The sequence below is a fragment of the Rhinopithecus bieti genome, unplaced genomic scaffold (genome assembly GCF_001698545.2).
Source record: "Rhinopithecus bieti isolate Rb0 unplaced genomic scaffold, ASM169854v2 scaffold_32081, whole genome shotgun sequence".
In the NCBI taxonomy this organism is placed as follows: Eukaryota; Metazoa; Chordata; class Mammalia; order Primates; family Cercopithecidae; genus Rhinopithecus; species Rhinopithecus bieti.
In genome coordinates this window covers 2,441,825-2,458,303 of record NW_016814436.1, presented here as the reverse complement: position 1 = coordinate 2,458,303, position 16,479 = coordinate 2,441,825, and the positions used below count along the sequence as shown (strand labels likewise).

Genomic DNA, 16,479 nt, shown 5'->3' with positions numbered 1-16,479 from the left:
GCGGCCCGGCCCGACTGCGGAGGCCGAAGGCGGCGGGGCCTGCGGGCCGCAGAGCCGGGCGGCGGGCGGGTGGTCAGGTGGGCGCCTCCCAGCCCCGGCCTCGCGACCCCGCCCCGGCCGTCCCCTCGCCGCTTCCGCCCGTGTCTGTTTCCACGCACTCGGAGCCGGGGTGGCGTCTCTACCCTCAGGCCCTCCGGCCCTGCCCGCCTGGCCCAGCCCCAGGGCCGCTTCGTGTACCCGGCGCCCCGGTACCGCCGTGGGGAGCAGCCTCACCCAAGCCGCACAGGCACCGTCGGGAAGCTCGGCCCGGGGTACGGCTGGGCTCTAAGACAGCGATGCTCGCTCCCTCCTCTCCTGTCCCGGGTCCTGGAAGCCCCTCGGCCCCACTTCGAACAAGCCCTGGCCCCTTCCCCAATCTTCGACTTCCTCTTCTCGGCCATCGACCCTTCATTCATTCCCTAGATCCTGCAGGGTGGTGCTGGGATGTCGCCACCTGGGTGAACGACTGACCCACCCTCTAGGTGCTGTCAGTTCTGCGGGGCCAGAAGATAGCAACATGCTCAGGCCTCAGCCCGGGGTTTGAATCTCAGCTGTGCCACTCACCAGCAAGTGACCTTGGGCTAGGTTTTTTTTTTTTTAATCTTTGGCTCTCGAGTTTCCTGGTCTGTCAAATGGGGTAATGCCCTTTAGGTTGTTGTGATGATGGCTTTAAATTGAATAATTACGGTAAAGCATTCCTGACGTGTGTCTGGCACATAGTAGGTGTCCATTAAGTAACAACTGACGAAGTGCCTGGGAGACTTCGTGGAAGAAGGGACATCAGAGTTCCAGTAGCATTCAGAGACCTGAAGGTGGAGGAGGGCGGAAGTAGGAGCAGACATGGAATGAGTTGGGGTACCAGGTTAGGAATTAGATGGAGTCCGTAGCCAGACCCCACCATTCACCAGCAGAAGCCACAGATCCCGTCTGCCCAGGCAGGTTTTTTATGGCCTGTGAATCAAGAATGTTTTCAGTTTTAAACACAGCTTTATTTATTTTCTTAATTTATTTTTTTGAGACGGAGTCTCATTCTGTCTCCCACACTGGAGTGCAGTGGTGTGATCTCTGCTCACTGCAGTCTCCACCTCTCAGGTTCAAGCGATTCTCCTGCCTCAGCCTCCTGAGTGGCTGGGATTACAGGCACCCACAACCACACCTGGCTAATTTTTATATTTTTAGTAGAGACGGGGTTTCACCGTGTTGGCCAGGCTGGTCTCGAACTCCCGACCTCCCGACCTCAAGTGATCTGCCCACTTCGGCCTCCCAGAGTGCTGGGGTTACAGGTGTGAGCCACCGGGCCTGGCCTAAACACAGCTTTATTACGGTATAACTTGTGTGCTTACCATGTAACTCACCTGTTACATGTTTTTATTTTTATTAATTTTTTTTTGAGACAGTGTCATTTTGTTGCCCAGGCTGGAGTGCAGTGGTGCAATCTCAACTCATTGCAGCTTCTGCCTCAACCTCCCGAGTAGCTGGGATTACAAGGCACCCACCATCACGCCCAGCTAATTTTTTTTTTGTATTTTTAGTAGAGACGGGGTTTCACCATGTTGGCCAGGCTGCTTTCGAACTCCTGACTTCAAGTGTGATCTGCCCACCTCGGCCTCCCAAAATGCTGGGGTTATAGATGTGAGCCACTGTGCCCAGCGCAACTCACCCATTTAAAGTGTATAATTCAGTGCTTTTAGTATATTCATGGTTGTGTGACCATCACCACAATCACTTTTGAGAACATTTTCATCACCTCCAAAAGAAACCCTTACCCCCCAGCCCCTCTCTCTCCCAGCCCTGGGCAACCACTCATCTACCTTTTTTCTCTGTGGGTTTGCCTATTCTGGGCACTTTATGTAAATGGAGTCATACAATAGGTGGTCCTTTGTGGCTGGTTTCCTTCATTATGACTTAACATAATGTCATAGGTTTTTACATTTTTTAAATGACTTGAAAAAAAAGTATTTCATGACACATGAAAATCCTATGAAATTCACATTTCAGGGTCTATAAATAAAGTTTTATTGGAACATATCCCTGTTCGTTTACTGATATACTGTCTACAGGCACTTTTGTGCCGCCAAGGTAGAGTTGTTGCAACAGAGATTGGCTGGCAAATCCTAAATTATTTACCATCTGGTCCTTTACAGTAAGCATTTGCCAGCCCCCATTAGCACCCTTTTTTTGGTCCTCATCTTTTGCCATACGTGTTACTAGAGATGCGGCGAGGCTGGCAGTTTGTCACCTTACCCTCCTGTTCTGTAATACTGTTTCTCTCCATTGAAACTCGGGCCGGGCGCGGTGGCTCAAGCCTGTAATCCCAGCACTTTGGGAGGCCGAGACGGGCGGATCACGAGGTCAGGAGATGGAGACCATCCTGGGGAACACGGTGAAACCCCGTTTCTACTAAAAAAAAAAAAAAAAATACAAAAAACTAGCCAGGCGAGGTGGCGGGCGCCTGTAGTCCCAGCTACTTGGGAGGCTGAGGCAGGAGAATGGCGTAAACCCGGGAGGCGGAGCTTGCAGTGAGCCGAGATCGCGCCACTGCACTCCAGCCTGGACGACAGAGCGAGACTCCGTCTAAAAAAAAAAAAAAAAAAAAAAAAAAGAAACTCAGACCTCCTGTGTGTGAAAAACTGTATGTGGTTGCCAGAAAAGTCCAGTGTACTCTTTTTTTTTTTTTTTTTTTTGAGATGGACTCTCACTGGCGCAATCTCAGCTCTCTGCAGCCTCCACCTCCCGGGTTCAAGCAATTCTCCTGCTTCAGCCTCCCAAGTAGCTGGGACTACAGGCATACATCACCATGCCTGGCTTTTTGTATGTTTAGTAGAGACAGTGCTTCACTGTGTTAGCCAGGATGGTCTTGATCTCCTGACCTCCGGTGATCCGCTTGCCTCGGCATCCCAAAGTCCTGGGATTACAGGCATGAGCCACCGCGCCCAGCCCCAGCACACTCTTAGGTGCGTTACTAGAGTTTCCAGAAGGAGAGAGGGGATGGGTCAGTGCTGCTCCTTGTAGAACAAAGAACACCTTCAGTATTGTTCTAAGGACAGACCCAAGCATGATATTACGGAGAGTGAAAAAGTCCGAGGTACTGGGGGTGTTTGTTCTGCAGAAGGGAAGCCACCAGGGAGAGGAGCACTGCCTTCTTGTCTCCTCTGAAGGAGCATCACACAGAAGAGGACAGTCAAGGGCAGCCTGTGCCTAAGCTCATTTCCAAGAAGGTCTGGGGCTCCCAGCCATTCATTGTAGGTAGCAGAGGGAGCAGAGGCTTGAAAATAATGGCCAGCACTCACCCGTCTTCTCATCTCTTCAATCCGCTGAGTTCATTTCACATCAGCCCGGCCCAGCCTCCCCAAGCCTGTCTGTCCTGTCAAGCTGTCTGTGTGTGTTTCTTTCGGAGACTTCTTCCTTGCAGATGAGAGAGGGCTGAACAAATGCCCCGGCCCTGCCAAGAGCCGGTCAGGAGGTTTATTGTTTGCTGTGCCTGGAACCGTGGGTCTGCGGTGGGATTGTCTGCCTGGTAACTGGTGCTGGATCTGAGGAGGAGAATTCTGGTCATGCTTCCTGCAGGCGTCGGTGAAGCTTCAGTTTTTAAAACCAGGCTTTAAAACCATGTAGGTGCTTTATTGGCCGGTTGCAATGGCTCACACCTATGATTCCAGCACTTTGGAAGCCGAGGCAGGTGGGTCACTTGAGGTCAGGAGTTCGAGACCAGCCTGGCCAACATGGTGAAACTCTGTCTGTACTAAAAATACAAAAATTAGCCGAGTGTGGTATTAGGCACCTGTAATTCCAGCTACTGGGGAGGCTGAGGTAGGAGAATCGCTTGAACCCGAGAGGTGGAGGTTGCAGTGAGCCAAGATCGCGCCATTGCACTCCAGCCTGGACGACAGAGTGAGACTCTGTCTTAAAAAAAATAAAATAAAATAGAAATAACATAAAACCACAGAGGTGCTTTCAGTTCAGCCTAGGGCACTGGCCTACAGGATTTCTGGGATTCCCAAAGACACTCACTCTCACAGAGCTCTTACAAGGTTCCGGAGGGACACAGTTCCCTTCTGTTGGCAGCAGGGAGCAAGCAAGTACTTTTCTTACTGGAGCTACTGGTGTGTGGAGCCTTGTGTGTAAGAGCCCCTTCCTGGGGTGTCACTCTAGACAGCGAAGGAAACCGTCTTCTCTCTGCAGCCTGGAGAAGCAAGCTGCGTGGAGCCAGTAGGAGGCAGAGAGAGGCCTTTCAGTGTATCCCGTGGAAACTCGCAGTCGGGCAGGACTTTCCTTCTGGCTGGTTCTTCTCTGGCCCTGAGGCTGGGTGCAGTTTCTGGCCTCCTTGCTAAGCAAACCAGCAGTCACTTGCTCCTGCGTGTCCCTTCTGCCAGGCTCTCAGCTCGGGTCTGTTTCTCTTTCCCTTGAGGCAGCAGAATAGAAAGTCCTGTGAACTCGCCCCTTGAGCCCTGGACCTGAGATATTAGGTCAGGTTTCCACTTGCTGAAATCCAGACCGTGGCTTTTAACCGTCTGAGCTTATTGTGAAGACGGCTGGCCGGCTTTTAAAGCCTCATTTGAAGGCCTTTCTAGCCGATGTTGGAAAAGTAGGCCAGTGAAACGGCCCACAAGCAATAAATCCAGAGGCCCAGCGGCATCCCTCGTCACATCTCATCCTCATGCCTGTGACCCCAGCAACTTTCTGTGTCTCCAAGGAAGCACTGAGCTGTTTGCTTTGCCTTTCCAGAAAGCCATTGATCTGGTGACGAAAGCCACAGAAGAGGACAAAGCCAAGAACTACGAGGAGGCGCTGCGGCTGTACCAGCATGCGGTGGAGTACTTCCTCCACGCCATCAAGTGTGAGTCGCGCAGGGTCCTCAGGCTGCCGCGCTCCAGAGGGGAGGGGATGGGAGGGGGTGGTGCACGAGCCTCACAGGGGCCCCTCCGTGTTCCCTTTCACAGATGAGGCCCACAGCGACAAGGCCAAGGAGAGCATTCGAGCCAAGTGCGTGCAGTACCTAGACCGGGCCGAGAAGCTTAAGGATTATTTACGAAGCAAAGAGAAACACGGCAAGAAGCCAGTCAAAGAGAACCAGAGTGAGGGCAAGGGGTGAGTGTCTGCAGCGTCCGCCAGGCGCCTGCGCCCTCCTCATGGCTCCCCGTCATTCCTGGCACTCATGCGGCCTTGGACTTCCCTGTGGAAATGGTCCTCACAGTGCAGGGATGACAGTGCCAGCAGCTGCTTTCAGGGAGCATGGGCCAGAGCACTTCCGTGTTCATCGTCTCATTGGATCTGACCCACATGCCATGGGGACAAGGGGAGCTTGGTGCAGATGGTAGAGTCTCTCAGGACGGTACCCCAGCTCTGTCAGCTCCCAGCCTAGTGCCAGGACCCCATGTGCCTGCCATCTCCACATCTTGGAACGGGGAAGGTCGTGGAACTCCCCTCCCAGCGTTGCCGTAGGGAGCAGTGAGATGATGTGGGCACTGCCCTTGGAGCTTGGCACACGAGAGCATGCAATGAGTGCCAGCTGCTGTGACTGTCAAAGAGTCACCTGCCTCCGACAAGTGGGGCAGCCAGCTCGGGTTAGGGGCCCTGCCGAGGTCTCACAGGATGGAGCCTGGACCCCCAGTGCAGGGCGGGTGGCCCTGATAACCCCAGCCAGGGTCCTCTCCACAGCCTCTCACCTCAGATCCGGGGTCCACCCACCACAGTGATCCCAGTCATCTGAACACAAATGCTAGTGGTATCTTGGAGGCGTGGGAGGGGAAGTGAGGGGGTCCCCCAGGCAGGAGGGGGCGGGTGGTGTCACCTGTCTCACCAGAGGCAAGGCCTCCTCCTGGATGGAGGGTCCACACCGCACTCCCATCCCCAAGAGGCCTGACGAGGCAGGGGTGGAGGCCAGGGATCTCCAAGAAGGATTAAAGTTCTGAGGATTACAAACTCCATACAGAGAGGAAGTAGCCCTGGGGTGACAGCAGTGGCTGCGTTCTCCCCAGGAGTTCCCTTTCGATTTCAGTTTTGCCTTCTCCTCTGTCGTTCGGCAGTGGCTGCTTTGGAGTCGGGGCACATGCTGTCCCTGAGTCTCTAGAAAAAGCTTCTGGTGCGGGCTGCGGTGGCTCACGCCTGTAATTCCAGCACTTTGGGAGGCCGAGGCGGGCAGATCACTTGAGGTCAGGATTTCAAAACCAGCTTGGCCAACATGGTGAAACCTGTCTCTACTAAAAATACAAAAAAATTAGCCGGGCATTGTGGCATGTGCCTGTAATCCCAGCTACTTGGGAGACTGAGGCCAGAGAATTACTTGAACCCGGGAGGCGGAGGTTGCAGTGAGCTGAGGTTGCAGTGAGCTGAGATCGAGATTGTGCCATTGCACTCCAGCCTGGGCAACAAAACAAGACTCCATCTCAAAAAAGAGAAACAAAAAAAGCTTCTGGCAGCCATGTTGTTTGACTGGCTGCTTTTTTTTCCCCTCAGATAGGGCTTCACTCTGTCTCCCAGGCTGGAGTGCAGTGGTGCAATCTTGGTTAACTGCAACCTCTGCCTCCCAAGTAGCTGGCAGCATAGGTGCGTGCCACCTTGCCCAGCTAATTTTGTTTTTTGTAGAGACAGGATCTCGCTGTTTCCCAGGCTGGTCTCAAACTCCTGGGCTCAAGCGATCCTCCCACCTCAGCCTCCCAGAGTGCTGGGATTACAGGGGTGAGCCATCACACCCAGCCTGGGCTGTGTGAGCCGCTGCAGGTGGCCTCCCAGAGTGTGAGGTGTGAGCCACCGCACCCGGCCTGGGCTGCTCTTTAAGTCCAGCTGAAGCACATTTCCCTTACGGCCTTCAGGAGAGGACCGACATCCTGATCCCATCCCCTCCACGAAGAAACAGGGTGGGTTATGGGGTGCTTGCTGGGGGGTTCCTGAAGTGAGCTGCAGAGAGCATCGGCCCAGATGTCCCCGAAGTACTTGCTTGCGGGTCACACAGCACTGTTAAGCCAGGAAGTCTTCGTTCCTTACCCAGTGTGCAGGCAGCGGGGCCTGGACTTGCTGGGAGCACCTCTGCGTTCCAGGCTGAAGGGCCAGCTTGTGACTTTCCGTCTCCTTTCCCAGCAGTGACAGTGACAGTGAAGGGGATAATCCAGAGAAGAAGAAACTGCAGGAACAGCTGATGGGTAAGTGGCTCGCAGCCCGGTGGCAGCGGCAGGGGACACGCGTGGGTCCGCAGCTGGGCTGGCTCATGTCCCTTGACCGGGCCTGGGCCGCCCTCCCTCTTGCAGGTGCTGTTGTGATGGAGAAGCCCAACATACGGTGGAACGACGTGGCCGGGCTGGAGGGGGCCAAGGAGGCCCTCAAAGAAGCTGTCATTTTGCCAATCAAATTCCCACATTTGTTCACAGGTGAGAGTTGAGCCATTTCAAGCCCCAACATAAAAATTCCAGGCTTCTGCAGGGCTGGCACTCCGAGGCACCCGGGAGTCAGTGTCAACTCAGCTCCCATGTTCCGCAGAGGGCCAGGCCTGGCTGCTCGCTGCTGTCTACAACACTGCTGTGGCTGAAGCTTTGAGATGACGATCACCTCACAGGGTGGGCAGGATCAGGAAGCAGTGACAGATGGTGTCACTGTGCAAGGTCATGGGGTCACAGCACAGGGCACAGCAGGGAAGGTAGCTCCCATCACTCGTTTGCCCCTAAAGTCCGTCGTTTCACAGAATGCCCTCTCTTACTCTATGTATGGGACTCGAGACCCTCTGCTTTTCCTATTCCTTTCCCCAGTCAGGAGGCCTCACTTCTGTGGAATCTCTGTTGTAGGCAAGCGCACCCCCTGGCGGGGGATTCTGCTGTTCGGACCCCCTGGCACAGGGAAATCCTACTTGGCCAAAGCCGTGGCAACAGAGGCCAACAACTCCACCTTCTTCTCTGTGTCCTCCTCAGACCTGATGTCCAAGTGGCTGGGGGAGAGTGAAAAGTAAGTCGGCCACCAGGCTGTGCTGTGCCGGCAGCCCCGGCCCTGCTAGTGACCCAGCGGCCCACCCCGTGGAGTCACCTCCCGGAGGAGTGGTTTGCTTTTCAGGGAGGGTACCCAAGAGCAGTGTGTCGCTAGCTTATTGGCTGGGACACTGTCCCAACAAAGGCAGGTGAAGGTGGAAGGGACCCGGGAGAGGTGAAGTGCTCCGGAAGGGAAGGGAAAGGAAGTGAGGATAGTTTTGGGGTCTGGGTTGCAGTCCCTGTTGGGGCAGTGTGTGGGGGACATTGTTCCCCACACTGACTCCTGTTTTACATGTGATGAGACGGGCGTGGAAGAAGGGGACTGACGTGTCCCAAGTGCAGAGCTAGTGCATGGGGCTCCTGGGATTGAGGCTCAGTTCGGGGCTGACGCCAGGGTGTGCTCCTCTTGGTGCAGTGCGGCCCGAGGGCTCCTCACCACCATGTTTTCTGCAATCCCGGCATGACCATGGCCTGCGCCTCCCTGTGGGAAGGGTGAGGAGAGGGAAGTGCCGGGAGCCCAGGCGGGCATGGACGCTCACGCGTCTTGTCCTCACTGCCTTTCTCACCTTCACAGGCTGGTCAAGAACCTGTTTGAGCTGGCCAGGCAGCACAAGCCCTCCATCATCTTCATCGACGAGGTGGATTCCCTCTGCGGATCCCGAAATGAAAATGAGAGCGAGGCCGCCCGGAGGATCAAAACGGAGTTCTTGGTCCAGATGCAGGGTGTGTGCCGGGCCCAGGGCCCCCTTGGTTCTTGTTGCACCTAAAGCCGACCCTGGGCTTTATTCTGAGCTGTGGCTGGATTTGGTTGTCCTCAGCCACGGAGAGGCACTCCCCAGCTCCAGCCCCTCAGACTGTGGATGGACTTCCATTCCCAAGAGGCGCCTGAGGCCTCTGCTGGCGCCGGCCACTCCACCCCTCCCATGGCAGGCAGTGCCACAGGTCTCACATGGCACAGCCAGACTAAGATGTGGTTTAATCTCACTTGGGACCCTGCCAGTGGTGGGTGGCACAGGGATGGATGGCTTCAATTGCTGACACGCAAAGCCCCCGGGGTCTGTCCCCAGGTTTCAACTGACCCGTGCAGCTGTCCAGAGTCTGCATCTTTGTCTCCCTTTCTCCACAGGGGTGGGGAATAACAATGATGGGACTCTGGTTCTTGGAGCCACGAACATACCATGGGTGTTGGATTCGGCCATCAGGAGGAGGTGAGTCTTCCCCAGGAGGAGCCAGAGCTGGAGGCTTCCTCCCAGCATGGTCATGGTCTGCCTGCTGCTGGCAGCCAGGGTGCAGCCCTGGCCCCTTTTCCCTGGAGTCTTCCCACCTGCCTGCCAAGCAGAGCACTTTGTGAGGCTGGCTTTTTGAGGATGTGCTGCCAGCATCACTGGCCTGTGAAGTGTGTCCGTTTCACTCAAATCTTCACACCTCCCCTTCAGTGAATAGCATTCCATCATCCGCTCTCAACGCCTGCCGTGTGCTGGGCTCTCTAGGTTTGAAAAGCGAATTTACATCCCCTTGCCGGAGGAAGCTGCCCGTGCCCAGATGTTCCGGTTGCATCTGGGGAGCACTCCCCACAACCTCACGGATGCAAACATCCACGAGCTGGCCCGGAAGACGGAAGGCTACTCGGGTGCGGACATCAGCATCATCGTGCGGGACTCCCTCATGCAGCCTGTGAGGAAGGTGCAGTCGGCCACACACTTCAAAAAGGTGAGTGCCCGTGGCCACTGCTGAGAAAATGTCATAGCAAGAGTGGGATGTTCATTTTTTTCCCCAGCTCCTGGTCCTGCTCCCCGGCTGCTCAGGTGATAAGTCTCTGAGGCTTCCTGGAGAGCAGAGGGCCAGTGCCATGGGGGCTGCACCCACTCTCCCCTCCCTGCAGCTCTTCTGCAGTGTGGCCATCCCAGGGTGTGTGAAAGCAGAAGACAGGGCCACTTTACTGTCTTAACCCTGCTGCAGCCTCCTTCTCCAGCACTGTGTGCTCTTGTGCGGGGTGGACACCAAGTCAGTGTTTGGAAAGTGTTGGATATGAAATAAGCAGGAAGCCCCGTCCATTCATTCAGTACATCTCTGCTGAGTGTTTGCTGTGGGTCCTCCCGTGTGCCCGGCACTGTCCTAAGTGCTGGGAAGACGTGAGCGACCAACAGACAAAAACCCTGACCCTTGTTCTTGGCAGGGAGACAGTCAGCACAGTCAGCAAGTTTCTCAGAGGGGGATGGGGATGGAGCAGGATTAGGAGGGAGGTGTCTTGGGCATGGAGGGAAGGGCAGATGGCACTGGGGTGATGCCTGAGACAGGAAGTGAAGGGGTGAGGGAATGAGCCTTGTGGACACAGGGGGAATGTTTTGCCAAGGCAGCAGACTTCAGTTGGAAAACCACTTTGTATTAGTCCATTTTCATCCTGCTGATAAAGACATACCCGAGACTGGGAAGAAAAAGAGGTTTAATTGGACTCACAGTTCCACATGGCTGGGGAAGCCTCAGAACCATGGTGGTGGCAAGAGAAAATGAAGAAGTTAAAGTGGAAACCTCTGATAAACCCATCAGATCTCATAAGACTTACTCACGATCACTAGAATAGCACAGGAAAGACCAGCCCCCATGATTCAGTTACCTCCCCCTGGGTCCCTCCCCCAACATGTGGGAATTCTGGGAGATACAGTTCAAGTTGAGATGTGGGTGGGAGCACAGCTAAACCATATCACACTTTTAATGTCACTGTGTTCCTGGTGAGACGTGACTGTTACTGAGGAAGACATCAAGGCACTGGGGCTACAGATTGCTGGAATCGCACGCATATCATGAATTGCTCGGACCATCCAGCCCAATTTCTGAAGGAGCCCATCTTCCTCAGATGCTGGGGACCCACAGAGCATTCTCTTTGGGACCTCCTTCGAGACCGGAGGGGTCCAGCCCCTCTCACTGACACTGAGGGGCAGCTGCTCCAGCCAGTCAGATCCATTTTGTTTCAGGTCTGTGGTCCCTCCCGCACCAACCCCAGCGTGATGATCGATGACCTCCTAACCCCATGCTCACCAGGGGACCCAGGAGCCATGGAGATGACTTGGATGGATGTCCCTGGGGACAAACTCTTAGAGCCTGTGGTTTGCATGGTAAGTGACTGACGGAGGAGGGAAGAGGGCTGCACAGAGCCCAGAAAATTGAGGGCTTGGGTCCAGAATAAAAACAGCCTTCTCCAGGCTGGGTGTGGTGGCTCATGCCTGTAATCCCAGCACTTTGGGAGGCCAAGGTGGGCGGATCACCTTGGGAGTTTGAGATCAGCCTGGCCAATATGGAGAAACCCCGTGTCTCTACTAAAAATACAAAAATTAGCCAGGCGTGCTGGTGTGCACTTGTAGGCCCAGCTCTTTGGGAGGCTGAGGCAGAAGAATCACTTGAAGTCGGGAGGCAGAGGTTGCCGAGATTGCACTGCTGCACTCCAGCCTGGGTGACAGATCAAGACTCCGTCTCGAAAATAAAAAATAGTCTTCTCCTTCTATGTCCTGGGCTGTTGAGAATGGCCTTTGCAGCTCAGGGAAGCTGGCGTGGCAGCCGCTACACTCAGTGGGTGCCCAGGATGCAGGTGGCAGCATTAGCATTTTGTACATATAAAGGCTGGGTGCAGTGGTGCAATGATGGCTCACTGCAGCCTCCACCTCACCAGCTCACACCTCACCAGCTCACACAATCTTCTCACCTCAGCCTCCTGGAGTAGCAGCAACAGGCACACACCACCATGCCCAGCTAATTTTTCCTTTTTTTTTTTTTTTTTTTTTTTTAAGAAACGGGGCCTTGCTGTGTTGCCCAGGCCAGTCTCAAACTGCTGGGCTTAAATGATCCTCAACTTGGCCTCCCAAAGTGCTGGGATTACAAGCATGAGCCATCACACCTAGCCTGCATTTTATATTCTTTAGCAAGTAAAGTCAGGTCCAGATAATATGACATCAATCCATGGGTTTTGCTTGTGTGGTACAGTGAGGCAGTGAATGTGTCAGGACGGCTTACTGTGATGCAGTTGCAAAGGCAGCCCCGCACCCGCGTAACCTGGCCCTCTCATTATGACCTGTGCCGTCCTGGCAAGTGTCTGCCCTTGTGGCTGATGTAGGGGGTGTGCAGTGGCTCATGCCTGTAATCCCAGCACTCTGGGAGGCCAAGGCAGGCAGATCACCTGAGGTCAGGAGTTCAGCCTGACCAACATAGTGAAACCCCATCTCTACTAAAAATACAAAAGTCAGCCATGTGTGGTGGCACACACCTATAGCCCAGCTACTTGGGAGGCTGAGGCAGGAGAATCACTTGAACCCAGAAGGTGGAGGTTACAGCGAGCCGAAATTGTGCCACTGCACTCCAGCCTGGTCAACAGTGAGACTCCGTTTCCAAAAAAAAGTTCCTAAGGGGAGTTATGAGATGATGGAGCTTAGATTCTCAGACCAGGAGGAGGCCCATCTGAGCTGCCTCGAGAGGGAACAGGGTCCCTGCCATAGGCAGATTCAAGCAGGTCTCTGGGGTGGCCTTGAAGGCAGGCCTCTTCCCACCCTCGACTGCGCCTGTTGCGTGCTGAGGGGGAGGTTGGGGACCTGGAGCCTGGCTCCTGCTCAAGCACATGCTCTTGCCTTCACAGTCGGACATGCTGCGGTCTCTGGCCACCACCCGGCCCACGGTGAATGCAGACGACCTCCTGAAAGTGAAGAAATTCTCAGAGGACTTTGGGCAGGAGAGTTAAAAGCTGCTTCACTTGGGCGATGGTGAAGGTGGGAGGTTGATGGGGGCAAATGCAGGCACTCCCTGTGTCAGCAGCCAGACAGGGCTCCAGGGCTTGTCCCAAACTCACTAGAGTCCCCTCTGCTGTCTGGCCGCCTGCCAGGGAGCCAGAAGGAAGAGCCTCGCAGCCAGACACTCCACCGCCCCGGGGCACACGGTGGACACTGGCTCTTCCTACTTCCTCCTCTCTTGGATGCTCACCAGCTCCTTCTGCCCCCCCCCTTTTTTTTTTCCCATCTTTTGTTCCCCTAAATTAATGCTGCTTGGATGTTCGTCTTGTTTATAAATAAAGATAAAATCACCTGGAAGTGTCAAGGAGTGGGGGGCGGGGGGAGCAGCCATGCTGCAAGGTCACCCAGACCTCCAGACAGTTGGCTAGCTCCACTGCCCATTCCTTTTACACCCAAGTTTTGCTCCTTGAGAGCAAATTGGCTGATGCCCCTGCAACCCCAGCCCAAGCTCTGCCTCAAAGACTGAGTGACATAAGCCATTCCCACCCTCCTAGGTTCACATCCAGGGCTGTGTCTTCCTTGGGGGGGAGGAGATGGTATTGTTCAGATCAGGGGAAGGCAGTCAGGCGGGGTGTTCACTGCCTTTTCTTCCTGAGTGTGAGAACACTGAACCCAGCCACTGCCCCTGGGTCCCTGTCCTGGAAACGGTCTAATAAATCCTTTTCCCTTCTTGAGCCACCCGAGTGATCTCATCTTTGACTCTTGCCTGGGACTCTGAAGGACCACCCTTACCTCCAATTAAAAGACCCTCTGGTTTTCTCTCTGCTCTTCTAAAGCAGAGCAGGAAACAGGAACGCTGCAGTTCTCAGGCCTGTTCTCCAGTCAGGTGTGCAAGGCCTCCTCCCCTTAAGGCCTCAGAAGTTTGGCTGGGGGTGTTTGGGATCCAGATAGTTCTCGCCGTTGTTCGGCCTACAGATCAGAGACTGCAAAGTGAAAGCCCTGCGTGCCAGACCCGTCCTACAGCTGTTTGGTCTGCCGCTAACATTTAAAAGTTCAAAGTTGACATAAAAATTCATAATTCTGACTTCTACAAGATTAAATTAGGCTATGTTGGGCCTGCGTCCTCATGGGGCAGCCTGTCCACAGCCACTGAGCAGAGGCTGCTCTGTGCGGAAAGGGGCCCCATCCCCACTCATCTGTGTTGCCTGCCCAGATAGCCCCTGTGGTCATTTCAGTTTGTGACCCCCACAGACACCAAGGGCCCAGAGCGGGCAGCCCTGGACATGTGTCCAGCAGGCAGTGAAGCTGCAGAGGCTGTCCCATGTTTACCCCATGCATATGAACAGACCTAAGTCAAAGCACATTCACACAGAAAGACCTGGCCTAGTAAATGAAGCTTGTAGCCTGGGAAAGGGCTTTGTTCCAAGCCTCCCTCGCCAAAACTCAGTACTTCTCTACCTTTCAAACCTGGCTGGGCCGGAACTGATTACATGGCCAGCTCTTGGCTCACACTGGCCTTGCATTGGGCCGTTTCTTTGCTCTGGTTCGAAGCCTCGGTAGAAGTGAGCTAACTTTGGATCAGTAGCTCCAAGACTTGGCTCCAGTGCTGACGGGTTACCCCTCAACCACAGCAGCTGGGATCTTTGTGGCTTGGGGTACCCCCTCAAGCACAGCAGCTGGGATCTTCGTGGCTTGGGGCGCTCGTTTAAGTTTTGGTTATGTACCCCGAGCCCCCAGGAAATGAACCATGTCTACAGAGCTTCACTTTAGTGAGCTTACAAAGTTTTAAATTTTTAACTTCTAGTTACATTTACTTGAATCAGAACTTTGTTTCCTCATTCCTACTGCTTAAACACCTTAACAAATACTAGGGGTCAAGAAAGGTTAGCGCGGCTATGGTCCATCCCTGTGCTCTAGTTAAGAGCGTGAAGACACCTGTCTTTCCACTTCGCTCTCTCCATGACCAGCAACAGGAACCACTGGTGCTGAATCTTGGACGGTGGCCTCAGACTCTGGCTGCCAGCACACAACCTGCCATCATCGATGTTAAATATGCTGACATGTGCAAAGGAGTTTCCTCCCTGAAATGCTCTGAAATTCACTTCTCGACCTGGGGATTCTGTTCTAAACCTTCTGCCTACACTGGCTTTCACTGTGGAAGGTGATTTCTAAAACTCTGATTAGCTCATAATATTGATGTGTACATGTGCTTTTTGTGAGTGCTTCCTGCTTGAAGTGGAAGAGATTTTACTGGAAATGCAATAAAATTTGCATTTTATTGCTACCAATGCCCACCACAAAGGCGTTAACCTCAGACCATAAGCATCAAAATGTGACCATAGCCCCCTGCAAGAGCTTCTGAACATCATCCAAATGAAAGGAGGCTCACTGAATTCTAATTTTCCTAAAGACCCATGTTTTCAGTAGCAATGAGCTTTCTACCAATCTCCCCACTGGCCGCGTCTCTGACCTTGCACCAGTACCTGGTTGGTATTCCCCTTTTTTTTTTTTTTTTTGAGACGGAGCCTTTGTCGTCAGGCTGGAGTACAGTGGCGAGATCTCAGCCCACTGCAACCTCTGCCTCACGGGTTCGAGCGATTCTCCTGCCTCAGCCTCCCAAGTAGCTGGAATTACAGGCGCCCACCACCACACCCACCTAGTTTCTGTATTTTTAGTAAAAACAGGGTTTTGCCATGTTGGTCAGGCTGGTCTTGAACTCCTGACCTCAGGTGATCTGCCCGCCTTGCCCTCCCAAAGTACTGGGATTACCAGCATGAGCCACCAAGCCCGGCCAGGATTCCTTTTCAAAGTCAGGCTGCACCTAGAGCCAGTTTGCTTCTGCTTGGCCTCATGGGGCCTCAAAGAAAGCCACAGGGGAGGACGGGTCTTTCCTGGGTTCATTTAACTGCCATTTACAACACATTTTCTCTAAAAAGCTTACTGGACTCCTATTACTTGTATAGTTTGATTTTGAGGACTCTGTTTAGCAAGAATACCTACTTTACAAAACTCGGCATAAAAATGAGGTGAAACAATTTAACTAAAACTGGACTTTGGCTGGGTACTGTGGCTCACAACTGTGATCCCACACCTTGGGAGGCCAAGGCAGAAGGATTGCCTGAGACCAGGAATTTGAGACCAGCCTGGGTAACACAGTGAGACCCCCGTCTCTATCTTTAAAAAACAAAATAAAAGAATAAGTAAAACTGGAGTTCCTTCACCTCTTAACAAAGCTTTTTTTTTTTTGAGACAGAGAAAAAAAAAGAAAACTCTACAGTCAGAATCGTACTTTGAGTCTTGCTCTGTCGCGCAGGCTGGAGTGCAGTGGCGTGATCCTGGCTCACTGCTACCTCTGCCTCCTGGGTTCAAGCAATTCTCTGCCTTGGCTTCACCAGTAGCTGGAATTACAGGCGCTCGCCACCACGCCTGGCTAATTTCTGTATTTTCAGTAGAGACAGGGTTTCACCATCTTGGCCAGGCTGTTCTTGAACTCCTGACCTCGTGATTCACCCGCCCCGCCCTCCCAAAGTGCTGGGATTACAGGCGTGAGCCACCCTGCCTGGCACACACTTAAACCTACACATTGGTTGGTGTGATGTTAATTCATTTTTACAAAATAAGTGTATAACCAGGAAGTACTAGTCCTGCTTTCTGTGTCTGTCCCAATTTTTAACAGGAAGCTCACTGCACTTCTCAATTGTCACCCCTGCCCCCAGCCCTGATCCATGGCCTCTAACCCAAGAATGAGCCAAGAACCAGCTGCTCTAGAGATGTCA

At 53.6% G+C, this 16,479-nt stretch overlaps 1 protein-coding gene across 3 annotated transcripts in view; it reads left to right on the top strand.

Moving 5' to 3' along the window:
• Positions 1-13,444, top strand: part of LOC108514504 (vacuolar protein sorting-associated protein 4A) — a 136,232-nt gene extending 122,788 nt beyond the window's left edge. For all 3 annotated transcript variants that reach the window (XM_017850767.1, XM_017850766.1, XM_017850768.1), the window contains 10 exons: positions 4,765-4,876; positions 4,980-5,127; positions 7,117-7,178; positions 7,284-7,403; positions 7,815-7,971; positions 8,566-8,714; positions 9,118-9,199; positions 9,482-9,701; positions 10,964-11,104; positions 12,613-13,444. In XM_017850767.1, coding sequence (XP_017706256.1) covers positions 4,765-4,876; positions 4,980-5,127; positions 7,117-7,178; positions 7,284-7,403; positions 7,815-7,971; positions 8,566-8,714; positions 9,118-9,199; positions 9,482-9,701; positions 10,964-11,104; positions 12,613-12,714 — 1,293 coding nt within the window. In that variant the 3' untranslated portion in view covers positions 12,715-13,444. The remainder of the gene's footprint in view (positions 1-4,764; positions 4,877-4,979; positions 5,128-7,116; positions 7,179-7,283; positions 7,404-7,814; positions 7,972-8,565; positions 8,715-9,117; positions 9,200-9,481; positions 9,702-10,963; positions 11,105-12,612) is intronic.
• The last annotated feature ends 3,035 nt before the right edge of the window (positions 13,445-16,479 follow it).